Source organism: Oncorhynchus clarkii, chromosome 12, assembly GCF_045791955.1.
Source record: "Oncorhynchus clarkii lewisi isolate Uvic-CL-2024 chromosome 12, UVic_Ocla_1.0, whole genome shotgun sequence".
Classification (NCBI taxonomy): Eukaryota; Metazoa; Chordata; class Actinopteri; order Salmoniformes; family Salmonidae; genus Oncorhynchus; species Oncorhynchus clarkii.
In genome coordinates, this window is record NC_092158.1 from 79,414,964 (window position 1) to 79,430,431 (window position 15,468).

The 15,468-nt window shown below is 42.9% G+C and overlaps 1 protein-coding gene across 1 annotated transcript in view; it reads left to right on the forward strand.

Moving 5' to 3' along the window:
- Positions 1-14,088, forward strand: part of LOC139422284 (alpha-1,6-mannosylglycoprotein 6-beta-N-acetylglucosaminyltransferase B-like) — a 72,528-nt gene extending 58,440 nt beyond the window's left edge. Inside the window, exons 11-18 of the mRNA XM_071173470.1 lie at positions 2,284-2,414; positions 3,208-3,213; positions 4,490-4,645; positions 4,752-4,898; positions 5,089-5,205; positions 9,325-9,399; positions 13,286-13,557; positions 13,868-14,088. Of these exons, the coding sequence (XP_071029571.1) occupies positions 2,284-2,414; positions 3,208-3,213; positions 4,490-4,645; positions 4,752-4,898; positions 5,089-5,205; positions 9,325-9,399; positions 13,286-13,557; positions 13,868-14,066 (1,103 nt within the window). The 3' untranslated portion in view covers positions 14,067-14,088. The remainder of the gene's footprint in view (positions 1-2,283; positions 2,415-3,207; positions 3,214-4,489; positions 4,646-4,751; positions 4,899-5,088; positions 5,206-9,324; positions 9,400-13,285; positions 13,558-13,867) is intronic.
- The last annotated feature ends 1,380 nt before the right edge of the window (positions 14,089-15,468 follow it).

Genomic DNA, 15,468 nt, shown 5'->3' on the forward strand with positions numbered 1-15,468 from the left:
TTGGAAAAACACATTGTAATTGCAAGCCACACTCATATTGGGTTTGAAATAGGAACACGTATATATATATATATATATATATATATATATATATATATATATATATATATATATATATATATATATATATATATATATATATATATATATATGATTCTCATGGCTATTTTGTTTTTTATGTTTACTGGGAATACTCAGGTCTTGCTTTGTTTCCTGGTTTATAGCGTGACCACTGTCCTTCTCTTAGGTGATGTGGTCCCAGCTGGCCCAATCAATTCCTTTAACCACTGTCTCTTTATTCCTACAACTTACTCAACATGCTTCTGACTTTCATCTGAAACTGAATGTCAATATTTAGTTTAGTGTTTGGCTGTCACGTGTGCTCCCTTTCCGGCCTCTAGGTCACCAGGCTGCTCGTTATGGCGCACACCTGTCACCATCGTTACGTGCACCTGCAGGTCTTCAGACTCACCTGGACTCCATCACTTTCTTGATTACCTGCCCTATATACAGTTGAAGTTGGAAGTTTACATACATTTAAACTCAGTTTTTCACAATTCCTGACATTTAATCCTAGTAAAAATTCCCTGTCTTAGGTCAGTTAGGATCACCACTTTATTTTAAGAATGTGAAATGTCAGAATAATAGTAGAGAGAATTATTTCTTTCAGCTTTCATTTCTTTCATCAAATTCCCAGTTGGTCAGAAGTTTACATGCTACCAAATACTAATTGAGTGTATTGCCTTAAACAATTTTAACTTGGGTCAAACGTTTCAGGTAGCCTACCACAAGCCTCCCACAATAAATTGGGTGAATTTTGGCCCATTCCTCCTGACAGAGCTGATGTAACGAGATCAGGTTTGTAGGCCTCCTCACTCGCACACGCTTTTTCAGTTCCTTCCCACACATTGAGGTCAGGCCTTTGTGATGGCCACTCCAATACCTTGACTTTGTTGTCCTTCAGCCATTTTGCCACAACTTTGGAAGTATGCTTGGGGTCATTGTCCATTTGGAAGACCAATTTGCGACCAAGCTTTAACTTCCTGACTGATGTCTTGAGATGTTGCTTCAATATATCCACATAATTTTCCTCCCTCATGATGCCATCTATTTTGTGAAGTGCACCAGTCCCTCCTGCAGCAAAGCACCCCCACAACATGATGCTGCCAACCCCGTGCTTCACGGTTGGGATGGTGTTCTTGAGCTTGCAAGCATCCCCCTTTTTCCTCCAAACATAACGATGGTCATTATGGCCAAACAGGTCTATTTTTGTTTCATCAGACCAGAGGACATTTTTCCAAAAAGTATGATCTTTGTCCCCATGTGCAGTTGCAAACCGTAGTCTGGCTTTTTAATGGCGGTTTTGGAGCAGTGGCTTCTTCCTTGCTGAGTGGCCTTTCAGGTTATGTCGATATAGGACTCGTTTTACTGTGGATATAGAAACTTTTGTACCTGTTTCCTCCAGCATCTTCACACGGTCCTTTACTGTTGTTCTGGGATTGATTTGCACTTTTCGCACCAAAGTATGTTCATCTCTAGGAGACAGAACGCGTCTCCTTCCTAAGTGATGTGACGGCTGCGTGGTCTCATGGTGTTTATACTTGCGTACTAATGTTTGTACAGATGAACGTGGTACCTTCAGACGTTTGTAAATTGCTCCCAAGGATGAACCAGAATTGTGGAGGTCTAGTTCTTTTGATTTTCCCATGTGTCATGCAAACAGGCACTGAGTTTGAAGGTAGGCCTTGAAATACATCTACGGGTGCACCTCCAATTGACTCAAATGATGTCAATTAGCCTATCAGAAGCTTCTAAAGTCATGATATAATTTTCTGGAGTTTTCCAATCTGTTTAAAGGCACAGTCAACTTAATGTATGTAAACTTCTGACCCACTGGAATTGTGATACAGTGAAATAATCTGTCTGTAACAATTGTTGGAAAAATTACTTGTGTCATGCACAAAGTAAGATGTCCTAACTGACTTGCCAAAACTATAGTTTGTTAACAAGACATTTGTGGGGTGGTTTGAGTTTTAATGACTCCAACCTAAGTGTATGTAGACTTCCGACTTCAACTGTATGTCACTTCCTTTGGTTACTTCCCCAGGCGTTATTGTTTCTGTTTCATGTCTGTGTGCTGTTAGTGTTTCTTGTTTTGTATTTGTATTGTGTTCTGTTTATTTTATTAAAACACTCACTCCCTGCACTTGCTTCACGACTCTCAGAGCACGTTGTTACTTTGACTTATTGAGCTTGACACTTTGCTATGTTCGTCCCTTACAGCGCACACTCCCGACAACTCCTTCATGGGTTTTGTGGCTGAGGAGATGAACGACACAGAGAGGCTGAGCATCCAGAGGAACAAGGTGGACAGCATGGCAGTGGTGTACGGCAAAGAGGCCAGCATGTGGAAGGTGATCTTATGGATATAAATGTTCAATTTCTAGAACCTCTAAAGAAAACCATATTGCTGAGTGCATTTGACTGACACCCCAATGGGCGTATCACCTGCTCCTGTCTACAAGATATCAACAAACAAATGACTTTTTTCCCTACTAAGATGTGCAGTCCAGTTGAGGTGGCGTCTCAACATATTTACACAACAGTCAGCAGTCTGTTATACACTGCAGTGTATTCTGTCATGATGTGATAAATGGAGTGCACCCCACTTCCAGAGACAAGCTGAAACGTGTCTAAGTTATTCTCTCCTATCTGCCAAGCATGACACTTCAATCCACTAGGTATGTACACCCAGAGAGGTGTGAGTGTTGTGGAAGCGGCAATTGTTTTTGTTTAGCGTAAATTCTCCCTCCAAGCTACAGGAAAAAGGCATCACTTATTCATGTGTCTGGCCGCCTCCCCGTTGTTGAATCAGCTGCATTTGTTCTCTCACTCTCTACGCTTATTGAATTCCCCCTCACTCTGAACAGTCTGAGGTACGGCGTGCGAGGTATAATATTTATGAGTGTGAATGCCATCTGTGTCTGGCCCTCCCTCAACACTGACTACCCCTCACTGCTTCTGGCATCATCCTCAGCTCTCCGGTTCACATGCTTGTCAGCTATGTGTTGTACTACAGCTGTATGTCCACAAGGAGACAAAATGACTATCATTTTATCTCTCCCACTCACTCTCTCTTGTCTTTCCTCCTTCCCACGTGGTTTCCTCCTATTCTGCTCTCATGCCATGTTGATGGATCATCTCCAGCTCCAAGTAAGGATACCTGCACTTCCTGTCAATGATTGACATTTTGAACACCCTCTGAAACTTTGTTTTACATTGAGCCGTAGTATGGACTGTCCCTGGTGTTTGGTTTCCTTGCAGATTCCTATTATAGAGATTGATACTGTTCATGCACAATGAATGCGTTAATGTTCCATTAAATGTGCCAGACAGTTAACTACAATTATTTTGGAATGAGTCAGCAGCTTTAGCTCTTCAGACACAGAAAGATGTTTCAGGTGAATCATCTTTATCTACCATAAAGATACAAGGGTTTTTATAAAAAGGCCTGAGGTTTGTTATGCGTTCATCCTGGTCTATCTGCATCTTCTGTCACCCCCCTGTCAGATCAATAAACTGCTGCCCTATAACAGGTTTAGGAAAATACAAAAGGTGGAGTTTTAATCAATACTCAGAATGTCAGCTCTCTACTAATGATAGTTTTACTTTGTGTGCTCCTTTATATGGAGCATCTGCAATGACATCAGTGGTTCTATTTACAACTGTTGGTAGAAGGGTTCTTAGTCTACAGAGGGACAGCTCATGCATATTTATTTCTATTGTGTTCAGTACAAATGTTCTATGTTAGGCTAAGTATGCCACTGAAGATTTGAAGCATACAACATTCTCACCACTATATGTAAATCATGCTCACCCAATACATCTCTATGATCAGTGACCAGTGTGCTGCTGTAGCCAAGGTGAAACCCATGCTTTCTCTTCACACTCTATGGCCATTCTCGTGTCATTTGCCCCTGGTGCTGCTGTTGCTTGGTGTAGGAAGTCAGATCACCCCTCTAATTGGCTATGCCAGACTATATGCACCAGAGGCTACAGTAGCCACCCCACTAATCCTAGTAACAGTCAGTCATACAGGCTGCACCAATCAGAAGCTCTCCAGGGTGAGAGGCCTATCAGTCAAGTTTTTTTTAACTCTTTAGAGAGATGACCTCCATGCTACTGTAGTCTTCACAGGTTGAGCACATTCTCCCTTGCTCTTCAGTCCCAGGAGGGTGACACAGATAATATGGAGGAATCTCTAAGTGGAAGAGGCTGACAGCCAATGTCATGAATAACATGTTTGCCCCTGTCTTGGTTATGCCTGCAACCAACACACTGAACATAACTTTATGTTTGAGAAGAACTTTGAACTCTTACAGAATTGGTTCAAAAAAGGAGTTACATTCTGCATATTTGGGGTAGATTTGACAGGTAGATTATACTGTGTGCCCAGTCCGTCCTAACCATTTGTTCCATTGGCTCATAGGGTAAGGAAAGGTTCCTGGCCATTCTGCACCGCTACATGGATATCCATGGGACTGTCTATTATGAGACACAGCGCCCTCCAGAGGTGCCTGCTTTTGTCAAAAACCACGGCCTGCTGCCCCAACAAGAGCTGCAACAGTTGCTCAGAAAGGCCAAGGTATGGAGGGTTTCAATACCTTTTTATATATAATATACTTCAAGTACAAGTTGCCAGTAAACAGCAGCAGTTTGGTTAATCTTTTTATTTTCCTCTCTCAAACAAGCTCTTCATTGGGTTTGGCTTCCCATACGAAGGGCCAGCCCCTTTAGAGGCCATAGCCAACGGCTGCGTCTTCCTGCAGCCCAAGTTTAAGCCGTCCCACAGTTCCCTCAACCATGAGTTCTTCAAAGGGAAGCCCACTTCCAGACAGGTGAGCAGGTTGTCTCTGTGGTGGCATTGAACTGTCTCCATACTGTTGAGAAAATGAATGTTAGTCAGTGAATTAGTGCAAGGTAGGCCTCAACCTGACTCGTGTGCTTCTCTGCTCGTGGCTGTGTCCATGTATTGTCTGGATGGAGACTGTATTGACTGATATAGTATTGTGTTAATTCCTCCATCAGGTCTCCTCACAGCATCCCTATGCTGAGCAGTATATAGGCAGGCCACATGTCATCACGGTGGATTTCAACAACTCCCAAGAGTTTGAGTCTGCCATACGGGACATCATGAGGACCAAAGTTAGTATGCTAATTTCACTTGAGATGATAATATAATATATGCCATTTAGCAGACGCTTTTATCCAAAGCGACTTAGTCATGTGTGTATACATTTTAAGTATGGATGGTCCCGGGAATCAAACCCACTATTCTTGCTACAGAGGACCACATGATTTTCACTGAGATAAGCGTGGCTGTTCAGAGACAAATGACCTTTCAGATGTATTATCTTCACTGCATCTCATGTCAAAGAAAGTCTTGAGTATTAACATTACCTACGCATATGATTAATGGTGTCGTGGAGGTATATAATCTCCTCTCCCACAGACTGTATTTCCAGTTGTGACCCACTTCTCTCTCACATTGCTAATTGAGCTGTTAGTCACAGGATCCAGTGTAACTGCAAACTGCATAGCTGGCTCTTTCCAAGGACTTTAGTCCTAATTGCCTCAGAGATGGAGTTGCTTAGTAGGTAAACTGGGCAGCAGACACCTGGGTTAGCATGGCAGTCTTCCAGAGGGCCCATACTGTCTTCTCCAGGCACTAACCATTGTCTACTGGAGATGATATTAATCTATCATGCTGTGCTCAATCTGTCACCAGGCCAACATGCAAGGTACGTCCAATCGATCCCCCACCACGCGGGGAATAATGGTAGGTTAAATATAGCCCAGACTTGCTGCTGAGGGAACCAAAATGGAGCATCTACTTGACGTAATGCTGTGGTAGAACACATGCATGTAATGGGTTAGGAGTGGAGGAGAGGGGCAGGAGGAAAACAAAACAACAAAATAATACAGGACACAAGCACTTCTCATTATGTTGATATACAGTGCATTCAGAACGTATTTAGACCCCTTGACTTTGACATTTTTTGTAATATGAATTTTTTACCCCACTTTTTTCGTCATATCCCATTACGATCTTGTCTCATCGCTGCAACTCCTCAACGAGCTCGGGAGAGGCGAATCATGACCCGCCAAACCACGCTCCTTAACACCCGCCCACTAAACCCGGACGCCATCCACACCAATGTGTTGGAGGAAACACCGTTCAACTGATGACCGAAGTCAGGCTGTAGGCACCTGGCCCGCCACAAGAAGTCACTAGAGTGCAATGAGCAAAGTAAGGCTCCCCCCTGTCAAACCCTCCCTAACCTGGACGACACTGGGCCAATTGTGCGCCGCCCTATGGGACTCCCGTTCACGGCTGGTTGTGATACAGCCTAGGATCGAACCCGGGTCTGTAGTGACGCCTTGGGTAACCTTTGCGCCACCCGGGAGGCCCCAGACCCCTTGACTTTTTCCACATTTTGTTACATTACAGCCTTATTCTAAAATGTATTAAATAAATTAGTTTCCTCATCAATCTACACACAATACCCCATAATGGCAAAGTGAAAACAGTTTTTTATGTTAGCAGGTTTATTACAAATAAAAACATGTCACATTTTACATTTACAAGTATTCAGACCCTTTGCTATGAGACTCGAAATTGAGCTCAGGTGCATCCTGTTTCCATTGATCATCCTTGAGATGTTTCTACAACTTGATTGGAGTCTACCTGTGGCAAATTAAATTGATTGGACATGATTTGGAAAGGCACAAACCTGTTTATATACAGTAAGGTCCCACAGTTGACAGTGCAAGTCAGAGCAAAAATCAAGCCCTGAGGTCAAAGGAATTGTCCGTAGAGCTCCGAGACTGGATTGTGTCGAGGCACAGATCTGGGGAAGGATACCAAAAAAATGATGTAGCATTGAAGGTCCCCAAGAACACAGTGGCCAACCATCTCTGGAGCGCTCCGCCAATTAGGCCTTTGTGGTAGAGTGGCCAGACGGAAGCCACTCCTCAGTAAAAGACAAATGACAGCCGGCTTAGAGTTTGCCAAAAGGCACCTAAAGGACTCTCAGACCATGGGAAACAAGATTCTCTGGTCTGATGAGACCAAGATTGAATTCTTTGGCCTGAATGCCAAGCCTGGAGGAAACCTGGCACCATCCCTACGGTGAAGCATGGTGATGGCAGCATCATGCTGTGGTGATGTTTTTCAGCAGCAGGGCCTGGGAGACTAGTCAGGATCGAGGGAAAGATGAACAGAGAAAAGTACAGAGAGATCCTTGATCAAAACCTGCTCCAAAGCCCTCAGGACCTTCAGACTGGGGGTGAAGGTTCACCTTCCAACAGTACAACGACCCTAAGCACACAGCCAAGACAACGCAGGAGTGGCTTCGGGACACGTCTCTGAATGTCCTTGAGTGGCCCAGCCAGAGCCCGGACATGAACCCCATCAAACATCTTTGGAGAGACCTGAAAATAGCTATGCAGCGATGCTCCCCATCCAACCTGACAGAATTTTTTTTTTATACATTTGCAAAAATGTCTAAAAATCTGTTTTTAATTTGTCATTATGGGGTATTGTGTGTAGATTGATTAGGGGAAAATTAATGTAATACATTTTAGAATAAGGCTGTATCAAAATGAGGAAAAAGTCAAGGGGTCTGAATAATTTCCAAATGCACTGTGCTATACAGTACACACTGAAGGTGAAGAAAAACATGTCCCCTCTTTGATCCAATGTGGGTGAACAACTATGCTAATCCCTGTGGTATTCACTGGTGTAAAAAGTACCCAATTGTCATACTTGAGTAAAAGTAAAGATACTTAAATAGAAAATTACTAGTAAAAGTGAAAGTCACCCAGTAAAAGTCTAAAAGGATTTGGTTTTAATTATACTTATATATCATTTCACATTCCTTATATGAGATGGCATGATTTTCTTGTTTTATTATTTTACAGATAGCCAGAGGCACACCGCAACACGCAGACATAATTCATAAACCAAGCATTTGTGTTTACTGAGGCAGAAGCAGTAGGGATAACCAGGGTTGTTCTCATGATAAGTGTGTGAATTGGCAAATATGTCTGTCCTGCTAAGCATTTGAAATGTAACTCGTACTTTTGGGTGTCAGGGAAAATGTCAGGGAAAATGTATGGAGTAAAAAGTACATTCTTTTATTTTCTTTAAATAGTAAATTAAAGTACAGATACCCCATAAAAAAAATACTTAAGTAATACTTTCTAGTATTTTTACTTAAGTACTTTACACCACTGGTGATATTGTAATCAGGTATACTGGTCAGATATGATGAGTATGTATGCAGTAAATGCGGTCGGTTTAGAGATGTACATGTATTCTAAAGCTGAATTCATTTCCGACTCCCTGGAGAGCAGTTTTTTTCCTGTTCCTTTCTTTCCATTATATAAAGATGCCCAAAAGGCAAATTTCATTCTGGAATAGATGATGAGGTGCCAGATACATTTCATTAAACTCAGATGAAATAAACGAGTAAGTGAGAGCTAAAAGGAAGTGAATGCTAAAAGGAACCATTTATCAGTTTAAAAGCCCAAGTGCCTCTGAGAGGCCTGATGGTAAACAATGAGATCTCTTTTAAATGGCACAGACATCTTAGGTTAGGTGATGTGGAATGGGACTACAGTACCATCACACTGATTGAACATTTCCCACTCCTCCATGTATCATACTTATTTATGTAATCTAACCCAAATAGGCTTTGGAAAACAGCAAAATAGAAAGCATTGACCTGCAGGCTTCATCCTTTGACACTGATGACTAACGTGTGTTTGCTGCTGCATTGAAAAGAGATGCCTTCTCTGTGCTGTTTTCACTGCAGTGTCACAGCATCTGTCGTGTATGTAACATACGTTCTCACCTGTAACTCTATGAAATGTGCCAGCTCTGGAGAAAGTTTTCACATCATCTGGTAAAGGTCAAAAGTGGGATGGTCATCACATCCTCCCAGTGAGTTGTTAAAAAGATTCAGACATTCGGTTTAGCAGCTCGTACATAACCTGTGGTCGATTGTCAGCTTAATCCATTGTTTGTCATATTGATGTAGTCCATGTTAATAGAGTAATGAAATCAAGTCAAAGGCTGTCACCTGTGATGTATGAGGTCATTGATTCTAATATGAAGCAGCTCATAATGAAGCCGTTCACAGTGACCTTAATGAATACGTCAGCTTTGATTAACGGTAAACCGTTGCAGTACTATTATGGCTGTGGTGTTAGAGGTCTAAAGCCGATGGTGTGTGACGTTGTATGATTTCCTTTCTGCAGGTGGAGCCATATCTGCCCTATGAGTACACCTGTGAGGGGATGCTGGAGAGAGTGCATGCTTACATCCAGAACCAGGTGGGTTTGTGTTGCATACACCGGCCTTCATTACCCCGGAGATGGTGCAGCCAACCTCATCCACATTTATTTATGCACAGGCAAGATGAAGTCACACTGTACTGTATACATATAAAAGAGCGAACGTACACACACACAGTCCTGTTTAACTAACCTCGTGGGGACACATAATTAATTTCATTCAAAATCTTCTTTTCCCTAACCCTAAAACTAACCCTAGCTCCAAACCCTGAACCTAATTCTAAACCTAACACTAATTCTAACCTTAAACCCAAACCACCTAGAAATAGCATTTGACCTTGTGGGGACGAACAAAATGTCCCCAGTCGGTCAAATGTTTTTGTTTATTAATCTTGTGGGGACTTCTGCTTCCCACAAGTATAGTTAAACACGTCCACACACACAACCACGCACACACTAAAAGCCTTTTAATATTTCTTTGCACAATTACACACATTGTCATGCTCCAGTACGTTCATCATGCTGAGATGATTTGTGCGGTGCACCGAGGGGCTTGTCTTCCAGTCTGGTTAAGGCAGTGGGAGAAAAGGGGAAATATGGTGGCCTATGCCCAGCTCTGATCCACTCCCCCATCTGTCCATCACACACAGAGTAGTGTGCTCAGTGGGCTGTGACTGACTGAGACTGCCCGCCTGGCATGTACGAGCCCAGACTCCCAATCAGCGACAACCCTTCTATCCTCCTCCGTGGGCAGCACTGACCCCCATGATCCTCACGGATTCTTTATTGAGAATTTTTATACTGCTTTGTCATGACACACACACACACACACACACACACACACACACACACACACACACAGATTCCGGATGAGGTGTCTGATCGCTCGCCCTGTTTTCCTGTTGAGCAGTAGCCCAGGGCTGGGGGGCTGTGGTGTGGTGGAGTGGGGGAGGCCTGGTTATTGCAGCAGGGCGCTGGGAGCCTGTTTAATAAACCGGACTGGGGGTCAGAGGAAGATGTCGCAGAAATATTATTACCTGTTTCTTATGAATAGGACCGACTGGGGGAGGTGCTCTCCCAGGGTTGATTCCTGCCTGAAACTCATTTGATTATTGGTGGCATAACTGTATTGTAGACATGACGATAGTTCAGTGTTAAATTCAAATCTCCCAACCATCATATCTAAGCCAATATGACACCAATCTCAATGAAAATTCGCAAATCAACTTGATTGGAGGTACTCAACACGCCTCTTGTCATGAGCCATTACTGAGAACCACATAACAGAGTATGTCTTGTGCCTACCTAGCTAAAATTCTAGACGTTGGATTAAAACGGGACTATAGCGTCCATAAAGCGACCATCGGGATTTAAAAAATGCCAGATTGACTACATTTTGTAGGTGTAACAGTTTTTTGTCAATTTATCATTTATCGCTCTCATGTGCTCATTTCTGTCCGTTAAGTGCCAAAGATGCTACCTTCTTGTAGCATTTCTGAAAGAATATGTAAGCGGTGCAAATCCATTCTTGCTAGCATCAGAGAAACTCATCACTTTAATATCCATAATACATTCCAGGACACTCTTACACAGTGCCAAACTAACAACTCTGCCAAGTGTTGGATATTTTTCAACTCTGTCTCGGACACCTGTGTGAAGCTAGCCACAATAGTGGAATTTGCGGTTCACCTTCAAAATAAATGCCCCCATTGAAAGTGATTCAAACTGATACAAATAGTGGATGAAATGTTGAACAGTCCTTAGCTGTGGTATATTGGCCATATACCACACCCTCCCGGGCCTTATTGCTTAATTATGTTGTGTAATAATGTTGCATAATCACCTTCCAGTGTAAAAACCTTGGAATTTAAAAACAAGGTTTTAAGTGAGAAAAGGCATTGGTCTGAAAGCTGAAAAAATAAAGGAAATTTCCATAAACACCACATTGCCTTTTTCACCCATGCTCTACCTAGGGTTTCCAGCACACAGCTTCGACCTACTACAGTAGCTATGTTGTTCTTCAAACAATGTGTAGGCAGGTTGCTTAGGATTCATACTCTTCAGGGGGATAATGGACTTTACAGTGTCCTGCTATCAAAATTATGTATACCGGTATGTGTGTATATACAGTACCAGTCAAAAGTTCTGACACACCTACTCATTCATGAGTTTTTCTTAGTTTTTCTTAGTCTCTCAAGCAGCTTCACCTGGAATGCTTTTACAACAGTCTTGAAGGAGTTCTCACATATGCTGAGCACTTGTTAGCTACTTTTATTTCCCTTTGCGGTCCAACTCATCCCAAACCATCTCAATTGGGTGGAGGTTGGGTGATTGTGGAAGCCAGGTCATCTGACGCAGCACTCCATCACTCACCTTCTTAGTCAAATAACTCTCACACAGCCTGGAGGTGTCTTGGGTCATTGTCCTGTTGAAAAACAAATGATAGTCCCCCTCAATGCAAACCAGATGGGATGGCATATCACAGCAGAATGCTATGGTAGCCATGCAGGTTAAGTGTGTCTTGAATTCAAAATAAATCACAGACGGTGTCACCAACAAAGCACTATCACACCACCTCCTCCATGCTTCACGGTGGGAACCACACATGCAGAGATCATCCGTTCACTTACTCTGTGTCTCACAAAGACATGGCGGCTGGAAACAAAACTCGCAAATTTGGATTTGACCAAAGGCCAGATTTGCACCAGTCTAATGTCCATTGATCGTGTTTCTTGGCCAAAGCAAGCCGCTTTTTCTTATTGGTGTCCTTTAGTAGTGGTTTCTTTGCAGCAATTCGACAATGGCCTGATTCACCCAGTCTCCTCTGAACAGTTGTTGAGATGTGTCTGTTACTTGAACTCGGAAGCATTTATTTGGGCTGCAATCTGAGGTGCAGTTAACTCTAATGCAGCAGAGGTAACTCTGGGTCTTCCTTTCCTGTGGCGGTCCTCATGAGAGCCAGTTTCATCATAGTGCTTGATGGTTTATGCGACTACACTTAAGAAACTTTAAAAGTTATTAATTTTACGTATTGACTGACCTTCATGTCTTAAAGTAATGATGGACTGTCGTTTCTCTTTGCTTATTTGAGCTGTTCTTGTCATAATATGGATTTGGTCTTTTACCAAATAAGGCTATCTTCTGTATACCACCCCTAACTTGTCACAACACAACTGATTGACTCAAACGCATTAAGAAGGAAAGAAATTCCACAAATTAACAACACACACCTGTTAATTGAAATGCACTCCAGGTGTCTACCTCATGAGCTGGTTGAGAGAATGCCAATAGTTTTCAAAGCTGTCAAGGCAAAGGGTGGCTACTTTGAAGAATCTCAAATATAAAATATATTTTGATTTGTTTACTGCATGATTCCATATGTGTTATTTCCTGGTTTTGATGTCTTCACTATTTTACTTGTGTAGAAAATAGTAAAAATAAAGAAACCTTTGAATGAGTAGGTGTGTCTAAACTTTTGACTGGTACTGTATATTCATATTATTCCAGGAGGCTGGAAGGCAATGTGTATGTCATAAGAGCTATGGTGATGCTGCTTTTATTATTCTGTAAAAATCAGAACCCATCAGAATGTATAGCAAATAAATGAATGTATAGTTCACAGCTGAATTACACACAGGACAGGTGCAGTGAAATGTGTTGTTTTACAGGGTCAGTCATATTAGTACAGCCCACCTGGAGCAAATTAGGGTTAAGCCTTGCTCAACGGCACCGACAGATTTTTCACCTTGTCGGCTTGGGTATTTTGGTTACTGGCTCAACGCTCTAACCACGAGGCTACCTGCCGCTTCAATGCTGAATGTAGGCTACAGTAGAATTGATTGATGAATGTAATGCTGAATAGCCAGATTAACTAACTACACAATAGCCAGATTGTGTAGTTATTCTGTTGTATTGTACTCTGCAGGAATTCTGTGCACCCGAAGCTCCATTTCCCTCAGCGAATACCTCCAGCAGTTGGCCAGGCAGCCCCCCCAGCCCCTTTGTCCTGCTGCCCAACTCCAGTGCCCTGACCTGGGCCTCCAACATCAGCAATCCCCCCTCCTGGCCCCCGCTTAGCGCCCTGAGGCTGCTGGCCTCCCTGGAGGGCCAGTCATGTATAGATGCGTGCCAGAGCGCAGGCCTGATCTGTGAGCCCGCCTTCTACCGCTTCGTCAATATCAAAGAGGCCTTCAGTGGGTGAGCTGCTGCTTCCTCCCTCCACCACCATGTGATCACACCACCATCTGTTACACAACATTCATCTTGTAATTTAACATTCAGCATATTATACAGCACAATCACTGAGGAAACAAACAATGAATATGAGCATCTTAAATTCTTCTGAATATCCTCCCTCATTCTAATGCACTACCCAATGTGCCTTGGTGCAATGAATATTGATAGTCATTTATGAAGCCTTTTTTAAAACATTGATTATAATGTAAATCACATCACTTAATATGAATAATGATATATAAAGAAATATCTCTCTGGTGTCTCCGCCCAGGCTGGAGGTGCAGTGTGATGGGGTGGAGGCTGAGATCAACCACATCTTCCCAGCCTTCTCAGTGGAGAGTAGTGAGTGTGGCCTCCAGAAAGACCCTCTGCTGTTCAGCTGTGCCGGGGCCAACACCAAGTACCACCGCCTCTGTCCCTGCAGGGACTACCGTAAGGGCCAGGTGGCGCTGTGCAGGGACTGCTTATGACTGTGACCAGCACCTGGGGGAAGATGACCTGCCACCACTCCCTCAGCCTTGGCCATCCCAGGGGCCCTTTTTATAGGTGGGAGGGACACTGAGGAGGATGGCCCCTGCTGGGGGTCAATGTGGGTGACACAGAGGAACCAGTAGGGTCGGTCGCCATGGGGTAGAGGAGCAGCTGTACAAAAGATTACTGCTGGTATCATTATAGCACAGGGGGGAATGCTTCACGGAACTGGACAGCTGGATAATGTTACAATGAGACTCCCTATCTGCTGCTCTGACTGGAGGCTCAGTGCATTGGCAATTCTGAAATTACTAGAATACCCGGTCGCCAAACCCACAAAATTGCTGCCAAACAAGACGTGTGGCTGACATAATGCATCTCAGGGAAATGCATGATTGTACTGTACCCTGCTAAAGTGATGACGCTGCTATAAGGTGAACGTTTTACAATAGTCTTTATGGACTACATTGGGTCCAACAACAATGTTAGGGGGTGGAGTTATGAGGAACACAGAAATGAGGGGATTCAAAAAGATATCCCTGATAATTGTACTGCAATGCTATAGTTGCTAATATCTGCATTGCTTCAAGTGACATGCAGATACTGTATGGAATGTAATGTTCTGTGAAATACTTTGATCATAATGCAGTTGGGATATTTGTACAGTAGATGCACTACTAGATGTAATATTTTCCATGTCTCATACATTAGTATATTTGTACATACGTGTTGATTAATAAAAAAGACAATTGAAACATTCTGGTACAACTCTTCTCTGGTACAACTCTAAAACAGAGCCAGGTTACGTCTTGAGACATGAATGAGTCTGTAGATTTAGAAAAGCAATTGAGTGTAAAGCTGTCATCCATCTTTTTTGGTCAATTTCACAAAGCCAAATGGAAAAGAATGTTCTAATGACTTCTTTCAGAGTTAGTGATTTCTCTGCAGGCACTGTTGGCTTGGACTCATTCAGTTCATGGAGTGGTGCCTAAATACCCACAGACAATTCGTGAGAAGGTTGCCAGTGGGTGGAAGGCTGCATTTAGATGGTGCAGATCTTAGTGAGTTCTGTTGGGACGGAGAGTAGTGTTGGCTTATCCATGGCTCTTGGTGCAATAGATCCCACCTCTCACTCATCTCACCACAAACAGCAGCTCTACAATTCTTTGCTATTTTTGTCTGTCTGACTTCAGGATTTTCAGTCTTGTAGACACCAATGATTTACTGAAGTAACCGTCAAACACAAACTTATACTCCACAGTTGACATACCCCAATATCGTGATGAGACCCAGTAAAGTGAGTTTGCAGGGGAGACGGTCCATGCCCCAGTCTGTCTGAGGGAGATTGAGCTGGAGGTAGATGTTGAGAAAGCCCATATACTGTAGACAATCATTCAATTA